This window comes from Eschscholzia californica, unplaced genomic scaffold (genome assembly GCF_041429995.1).
Source record: "Eschscholzia californica isolate CP2 unplaced genomic scaffold, dmEscCali1.0.p SCAF_2, whole genome shotgun sequence".
NCBI lineage: Eukaryota > Viridiplantae > Streptophyta > Magnoliopsida > Ranunculales > Papaveraceae > Eschscholzia > Eschscholzia californica.
In genome coordinates this window covers 24,161,320-24,170,663 of record NW_028238309.1, presented here as the reverse complement: position 1 = coordinate 24,170,663, position 9,344 = coordinate 24,161,320, and the positions used below count along the sequence as shown (strand labels likewise).

Below are 9,344 nucleotides of genomic sequence, written 5' to 3'. Positions count from 1 at the left end.
GCGATGTTAGGCCGACTGTGATTAGTGGCGGTGGTGAGGCGGTTGCCGTCAAACTGAAGGGAAAGTTTCCTCTCTTGAGTATCTAGGATTTCTGTCAGAGTCTATCCCGGATGTTTGATAATTGAAAGTTCATAAGTTCAAGGATTCTCCGTAGATATCTTGTCGGTGTGATAGACTCTAAAGGAGAAGTTTTCTCCTTTAGATACATGGAATCCAAACTGGCTTAAACACTTCGACATGTGTAGCCGACTAAGATATTTCTAGAAGTTTCGAGATTAAGTCGGTAGGTTGCTTGGAGCTGCTGCCTGGCCAGTTCTGGGCGTAATACACCGGCCGAACCTGTGTGGACCCCCCTCACTCATTTGAAGACCCCAGGGCTGATCTGTCCGTGACAAGGGCGTCTTGCAAGGCTGGTTTCTTCTGGCCGACCTCCCAGTTAGGGAAACATTCAGTGACCATCAGGAGCTCAGCGGTCCTACTACCTTAAGTCGGCTTGACCCTATAGACTTAAAGTCTGATCTTGACTCTTTAGACGTTAGTCAACGTCTGGACTTTTTATGCATCATCAGATACCATCTTAATATTTTTAATTAAATAGAGGGTTAGGAAGGAAGATGGTCACAAAATTGGAGGCTATTTGAAAAATAACCCTAAATTAAATTTCCATACCCGGAGTAAACCAAAACACTTCTCGAAAAAAAAAAATAGAGTAAGCCACAACACTAGTCTTTCATCAAAAAAAAAAAGCCACAACACTAGTGAAAGAAATCATTAAAAGAAGGATGTACACAATTACCAACAACCCTAAAATACACAACCTAAACCACTCTCTCTCCACTTTATAACTCTCATCTTCTCTTTCTAAATTTAATTTCTCTGCACAAAACACGGTTCCATCGCTTCCGAAAAAACAGTTTCCCGTACAGACTCTATTCAGATGAGAGTTCGATTTATCCGAATCTAATTGTTCGGTTTAATGCTTTTTTATTTATTCAGATGAGTCAGAAAGCATCACGATTCAGACAAACATTCTCATCTGACTGAGATAGTTTAGAAGCCAATACCAGTTGCCCCAACGCCAAGTGATTGAGGCTCAAGTTTCATATCCCTCCAACAACAAGCTTCTGGCGCCAGCTTAGCTGAAGATCTCATCGGCTCTGACTTACACCTCGTCAGTACTAATGGCTCGTAAACCAATAATTTCTTCGCCTTTGTTGCTTCTTCCGCCACCACTGGCGACGATTTATCAGGTGTCGCCACCACCATCGGTGGGGCCGCTGGTTGTTCCTGTCGAGGTGAAGGTTTAGAGCAAGACCGACGTGGTGTTTGATTCTTGCTATGATGAGATGGAAGTGGAGGACGGCCAGGATTTGAATCTGTACTTAATCTTCTTTTTAAATCATCTCCACCGTTGCTTAATCTTCTCTTCGATTCATCTCCGGCGTTGCTTAATCTTCTCTTTGATTCATCTTTAGCGTTACTTAATCTTTTCTTTGGTTCATCTCCACCGTCCTTTTGAATGGCTTTTCTTTCAGGTCGATATCTGATGAAATCAGTACTACATACCCAAGTTTCTTTTGAAACTTCCATTGATAATTTTGGTTCACACATCATTAGTAATAAACAATCAGGTAATAAATTATCTGTTCTTGATTTCTCTTCTGGGTTTTTTGGATTATTGATTTTCTCTTTTGTAGTTGTAGAAATTTCTTCTTGGATTTGAATTGTTTCTCTCTCTAGTATTTGGGTAGTTTCTCTTTCTCTCTCTTGATTTTCTGATATACCAACAACTTCTGTTGAATCTTCAATTCTTTCTCCAAAATCTGTCATTGGTACTAGTTCTTCTTCTTCTGAATGGAATGAGGTTCTAGCAGAAGAAACACTAACTCTTCTAGAAGAAAAGCTTACTCTTCTACTTTCTACTCTCTCTTCAGTTACTTCCATTACTACCCTTTCTCTCTCTAGAATTTCTTTCATTTTTGGTGCCTCTTCTTCTTCTTCTTTAAGAAATTCACCTAAAGAAAACTCATTTCTAATTCTCTCTTCTTCCCTTTGTTGCATATCAACTACTACTTCTGCAATTTCTGGATTTCCTGCTATTTTCTCTTCTTCTTCTTCCTTCTCTGGGTCTTCTTTGATTTCCTTCTTCTTTCCTGGGCTTCCCCAAATTCTTTCATCTTCTACCTTTTCTTCTTCTTCTTCTTCATCTTCTGCTAGTACTACTTCAAAATTTTCAACCTTGTAATATTCACCATCTTCAACTTCTACTGCATCTTGCTTTTCTTCTTCTTCATCTTCATCTTCTTTATTGGCTATAGGAGATTCCCAAAATCGATTGGCAAGAGCAGACATCCTTAAAGGCTCAGATCTACATCTCATTAACAATAAAGCATTTCTAGGTGGAATACATATACTTACCCTTCTTTCTTCTTCTTCTTCTTCTTCTTCTTCCAACATAGATTTATTTGTAGAAATTCTTCTCTTTTCTTCAGAGATCTGCATCTCAATTTCACCAACAATTTCTCTTTTCTCTCTTCTCATTCCTTCTTCTCTCACTAACTCCATATCTCTCCTCTCATTACCTTCTTCATTTTCTTCCATACTTGTCACTACCCATTTAGCAAAAATTGCTCTACAAGAACTAGAATTAGAATCTGAAACAAAAGTATTTTCCCCATTTCTTATCTTCCTCTCATTTTTCCCTTTTTCTCCTCTCCAACATGAAGGTTTACATGGTAATAAACAACTAAACTCAGCTCCAAAAGCTCTTAAAGCTTCACAAATTGATAATGGAAGATGAACCCATCTCTGATTTCTATGAGGTAAACACTCTTGTTGTTGTTGTTGTTGTTGATGATGTAAAATCCCTTCTTGGATCTGCTCTGTTTTTCTAAAACTAACTTCACCTCTTCTACTTTTTGATCTTCTTCTCATTTTTTGACCTTGTTTTTTTGTTTTAACTCTAACTTGACCAATACAAGTAACTTTTGGTGATGAAGGTTCAGCTGTTTCAAAAGATGATCCTTTTTTCTTATTACTTCCTGTTGGAAACATTGGTGAAGCTTGACCTGAACTTTTCATACTTCGATTTTTACTTCTTAATCTTCTTGTTATTGAAGATGATAATGATAAAGATGGCTCTTTAAATCTCTCTGTTCTTCCTGGACTACGAATTGATTTTGAAGAAGAAATTTTCATTGATGAAGAATTTCTTGAAGTAAAACAGATGAATAGTTCACTTCCACTTCTATGATGATCAGATTCCATCTTCTTTTTAATCTTCGTCCATTACCCACCAAAACAAGTATTAAACAAAAATGGGTTTTATTTATAATGAGCTATGGTTGTAGATTTGCAGAGCTATTCTTCTACCACCAGATGCAAGATTGAAGAGTGAGAAAGTAGAGAGAGAAATAAGTGGTTTTGGGTTTTAGTGAGAACCCAAGAAAAGGACGAAATTCATTGATTTTAGTCAACAAAATCAAGAAACTGATTAGCTGGGTCAAAATTACAGATGGCATTCTCATGTTAGGCAGCTGGTTCGATTTGGTCCATCTGAGCTGGCAAATAACCGGTATTAATATTTAGATGCTATTATATAGAACCTTTTATTTACTCAATCACACTATTGAACATAACTAACCACTAATAGTGGATTAGGACATTGAGCTTGCTGCAATGAGTCACTATCTCCCCTTTCACCATCAGCATTTTGAGAACACCCTCAATAAAATTATCTTGCAATTTTTATTTTTATTTTGTTGGAAGAAAAATGGTCTTGCAATTACAAACAATTATTCTACACTCTCTTCCACTTGCTATTTATGAAATTCAAATTTGTTAATAATGTGACGGTTAGATTTATAAATTTTAAAAGCAAAATGTTACTAAAGAAGAGAAAGTATAACAAAATATAATTCTGTAGCAACTCGAAGTAGCAGAAAAGACAATGAAATACCTAGAATATTGTTAAATTTCATTACTATTGAGTTGACTCTATATCGGTCTCTTAAACGACAATGAAATAAAGGTCCACTACTTCTTGATGTGTTGGTTGGACATTCACATTGCAACATATAGGTCTCAGATTCGATCAAATGAAAGTGCAAATTCAAGATTTATTTAACTTTGATATGAATAAAGTATAGGTAGGTTAGATAGACTTTTGGCCCCTTACGATGATGCTCTTTAACGGCAAATGTATATGGTCTTTAGGGGCTCAAATATAATGTTTGTTCAATTCTAAATGTAGATGTATTTTGTATAGTCTCTTTGTGATGTATTCATGTTTTGTAATGATTTAGTGTGGCTTTATTTTGTATTTTATTGTAAGTCAGTAACGGTTGTTATTTTTTTTTTTGTTGAAACTAGCCTTTCATTAATTAATAAAAGCGTTATTACAATATTTATCAACTAAAATACAAGGAACATTTTTCCACTTTTTACTTCTATTCTTCTTTCTAGCCCATTTAGGTAACTTGTCTGCTTGCAGATTGAGTTCTCTCCTAGTATATTTGAATTGAACCACCTCGAAATTCCTTCTGATTTCACGACTTTTCCGGATGTGGATCAGAGATTGTCATTGGACTGAATGCTTTTTATCGTTGATGTGCTTGATCAGATTGATGTTGTCGCTTTCAAAGATAATTGACTTTAGATTTTGTTCTTTCGCCCATTCCAATCCGAATAATATAGTCATTGCTTCACTTTCTTCACTGTTTCTCGCCCTTGATGTTTTCACTTGAGCTTCGATGAATTTAGATTCTGTATTGTGTGCAATTAAGCTGATTCCCACATTGGATATTACAGTTATAAAGGATGCATCAACATTAATTTCTATGAATTGATTAGCAGGAGGTTGCCATTTTTCATTGGATTTTTGTTTGTTTTTCTCAGTGATTTTGTTGTTTCTAGGAAAAGATGTAATCATTTTTATGATTTTATTCAGATCATTTATTTCATGCTGAAAGCAATGGTCACATCTAACTTTTCATAAAATCCAAAGGATACTCGCAAAGTGAATATCCTCACTGGTGTAACAGTGATTGGGATCGTCTTCCCAAGAGAATATCCAATCGGAGATAGAAGTAATGTTCTCCGAAATGATATTAAAATGAAACCAAACGTTTTTAGCAAGAACACAGTGTAGAAGGGTAATGTTCAATGGTTTCGATATTAATACAATTTGGGCAATTCATGTTATTATCGATGTATTTACCAATTCTTCCTCTTACAGAAAGAGCTTTAGTACAGATTTTTAAGATGAAGATTTTTATGCGCGGAACAGTGGGAAGAGACCAGATGAATTTCCAGTTTTGAGAGATAGGTTCCTGAGTGATATTGTTGGTGCTAAGGTGATAGTACATCGATTTAACAGTGAATTTGCCTGATTTGGTGAGCTTCCATTTGAGCTGATCTTTGCCTTCGCTATTCACAGGGATAGTTGTTGCATCAAACTGGGCGTTGAGGATCTCATCATTCCAGTTGTTGTTAGTGATAAGTTGGGCGACCTTGTTCAGGCTGGAGTGATTGTTGTTATGCATGGGACTATTGATTTCTGGGATCCAATTACCCTCCCAGATATTAATGTCATTGCCAGATTGCACTTCCCTGGTGGCTAAGTCTTCAATGAGGTTGTAATGTTTCCTAATGGTCTTCCAACTCCAGGAGCGATGGGGCTTCGCTGGACCAGGTTTATCTGAGAACGGAAAATATTTAGCTTTGAGTAGTTTACCCCATGCAGTTTCTTCTTCAGTTTTGGGCCTCCATGCCAGTTTAGTAAGAAATGCGGTGTTGTCCAGTTCTGGCAAGTGAATTCCAAGGCCTCCGAGATTCTTCGGCAGGCAAATATATGACCAGGCTTTCATGCAAATACCCTTCGACTTACCCCACCAGAAATTCCTTTGAACGGACTTGATGCGTTTGCTGATTCCTTTAGGGATAACAAAGCATTGCATCTGATATCGGGGTACGGCTGCAGCTATGGCCGAGATGACCACCGTGCAACCTGCTTGGGACAGAAAAGAGTGATTCCATTTATTGAGCTTGTTCTTGATGTGATCGAGGATATCATTGAAAACTTTGGTTTTTTGGGCTCCTATAAAGAGCTGGGCCCCTAAGTACTTCTCCGAAGTGGACGCATATTTGACTTTAAGGGTGCGCATAATAAGGCGTTTAAATTTCGGATGTGAATTCTTGGAGTAGAATATGTTTGACTTAGCATAATTGATCATTTGCCCCGAGGTATCACAGAATTCCTGGAGGATCTTCTTAAGGTTGTGGATATTGTCAATCGTGTTCTTACCGAAGATGATACAGTCGTCAGCAAAAAGCAGATGTGAGATCTCCAAATCAGCGTTGTTAATAGGGAAACCCAAGAATCTATTAATACTATTATTATTCATCAGCTTACGTCTAAGGCCTTCCATTGCAATCGTGAAAAGGAAAGGGGAGAGAGGATAACCTTGTCTGATACCCCTAGTAGGATAGAAATTTTTGCCCGGTTGACCATTCACAAGAACTGACATCGAGGAGGTAGAGATACAAGTATGTATCATGCTAATCCAGTGGTCGCTGTAACCCAATTTTCTCATAATGTCGGTAAGGAAATTCCATTCTATTCTATCAAACGCTTTGGACATGTCGAGCTTGAGGCCGAAATACCCTGCTGCTCCTTTCATTTTCTTGTATGAGTGAATGATTTCTTGAGCCATGATGATATTGTCAGTAATCTGTCTACCTGGGACGTAAGCCGCTTGAAAAGGAGTGATGATAGGGTTCAAGGTGTGCTTAAGTTTATCAGCTAGCATCTTGGTGATGATCTTATAGGTATTGTTTAAGAGGCTAATCAGTCTGTAGTCAGCTGGGGTTTAGGGGATTGGAGTTTTGGGAATAAGACAAATGTGGGTATGGTTAATCTCAGGTGGGAGATAGGCTGTCTTGAAGAAGTTTTGGACCAGTTCGTAGATATCAGGGCTAATCGTCTCCCAATTCGACTGAAAGAAAAAAGGGGGGTATCCATCCGGTCCCGGAGCAGCCTCCTTCTTAAGACTCTGAATCGCCTGATCAATCTCTTCTTTACTCGGGATGGCTATCAGATCTATGTTTTGCTCATGAGTAATCACCGAGTTGAAAAGGTTAAGGGTGGACGGGTCTTCTTTGGGGTTACTAGTGGTGCTAATATTAAGAAGATGGGTAGAGAATATGTCTTGGATATCTTTAATATCTTCCTTCCAATCTCCATTATTGTCTTTAATAGCTCTAATCTTGTTGGTTCTGTTACATTGAATGGCTTGGGAATGGAAGTATTTTGTGTTCTTGTCTCCTAGAGTGAGGAAGTTGTTTTTCGGTTTTCCTTCCAAAGGCTTTTTTGTTGACCGTAGAGTTCTTCAAGGTTATGATTTAGGCGGTTGTAATCCTCTTTGGTGTTGCTGTTCTGGATCTGCTTGATAGTCTGGCTAATCTTGTTTTCAATGTTGCCGAAGACCTTTTTATTCCAGTTAGTGAGCTTTCTGCTGAGCTTCTTGAGGTCCATTTGGATGTTGTTAAAACCTTGTTTGTTTTTAATGTAATTCCAACTATCTGCTATGAAACTGTGGCAGTCCGGATGGGTCATCCAAGTTCGGATGAACTTGAAAGGTTTAGGGCTAAGCTGACTGGGGTCTCTGTAGTCCAGAAAGATGGGCGAGTGATCTGACCCCACAGCATCAAGGTGGTTGATGATGGGTCATGAAAATGTCCCATCTAAGTCGTTTAATTTAGCCAAGTTAGTCGGTTTTGAGTCTTTATTATAATAAAATGGTTGGTTTTCTTGATTAGGTGTCTTTTGTAGAGTTATGTGTGAAAAGCGATTAAAAACGAGAGGAAGTTACTTGAAGGGCATTTTGGTCTTTTGGACACAAGGGTATTCTGGTAAATTTGACCAAGATCAGTGTATGGGTGAAAAGTAGAGTCCGAGACGAGCTCGTAGGAGAAAATGGAAGTCAATTCGGAGTCCGGGAGAGTGAGATATGCAGAGTCAAAGTTGGAGTCAAACAATGTAGACTGGTGGGACACTGTTGGGCACCATTCTGGCTGGTGGGACACAACCAGGTGACGTGGCACGTCCTGAATGCACCCAACGGACAGCAGCATGTGGTCCCTCTTTTCACTTTTAAGCCCTCCGGAAATTACTTTTATGCCCCTCCTTTTTGTCTCACTTTATGTTCAACCAATAAGAAATCATTTCTTGAGTAGAAAGCAACCCTAACTTCCTATTTTGACCCTCTTTCTCCCATTTTCTCCCAATTAACTCCTAAAACCCTAGCCATCAACCCATCTATAAATAAATCTCTACCTCTTTCATTTCTCTCTAGACTTAAAATCCCTCTCAAAAGGCTTCCTTCTCTAATTTCTAAGCCACTTCTCCTTCCCTCTTCTAACCCTAAATCCATTTCTTCTACTACTTTCTCTACCACCTTCATCTCTTTTTTTTAATTTCTTTCTACTTCTAATCTCTACATCTAACCTTCTAATTTCTTCATCCAAACTTCTAATTTCTTCATAAATCTCTTCTTCTTCTATCTCTCTTCTAAATTTCTCTTCTTTCATCTTCTAAAAAGCTATTATTTGGAATTTTGGGTAATATTCTTGGAACATTTGGAGCTAATATTGGACATCAACATGGAGGCACAAGGAACTATGGATCTAAATCTCATTTGGTGATTTCTTTTCATTATCTTTTGTAATTCCATTTACTTTAGAATTTCAATGAATATTACTTTAGATTTCATGAGTAGCTAATCTTGTATCTAGAGTTTTAGAGGAAACCCATACTTGGGCTTATTTTGAATATGCTATTGATTAATGAATCCTTGTATTGAGCTTCAATGTCTATAAATTGTTATTTCATATAGATCTTATAATTTTGTCTTTGTTCATGCTTCATAGTGAGATATTTCATGCTTTTGTTAAGTTATTAGATGGGATATGCTTATTAGATGATGAATGATTATTAAAGAATATAACTTATATGTGATAATCAATTTGAATATGAATGATTTTGAAATGTGTTATTAAAGAATATCTTCCGAAATCTAAATAGTTTATTATGTTAGATTTTGAGTTATATATGAAAAAAGAAATTTGTTAATTGAATGCATGTTTTAGATAGTCCATTTATGTGGTGGAATCAAGAACCCTAGATTTCTTTCCAACCTTGATTTCACTCTTCTTTAGCCTTTTTATTGTTTTCTTTTTAAAATAGTTTTTTTTTAAAACAAATCAAAATTAATGAAAGGGGGTTTAATTTAAGATTTAGATAAAATTACTTGTCCCTTGGAACGATTTCCCGATTTACAAACTTT

General features: G+C 37.1%; 1 protein-coding gene across 1 annotated transcript; it reads right to left on the bottom strand.

Annotated features, from left to right (window-relative positions):
- Positions 1 to 636: 636 nt before the first annotated feature.
- LOC147557054 (uncharacterized) lies at positions 637 to 6,900 on the bottom strand. Its single transcript, XM_086658066.1, has one exon. The coding sequence runs from the start codon at positions 3,265 to 3,267 to the stop codon at positions 1,051 to 1,053; it is 2,217 nt and encodes a 738-aa protein (XP_086514192.1). The 5' UTR covers positions 3,268 to 6,900; the 3' UTR covers positions 637 to 1,050.
- Between the last annotated feature and the right edge of the window lie 2,444 nt (positions 6,901 to 9,344).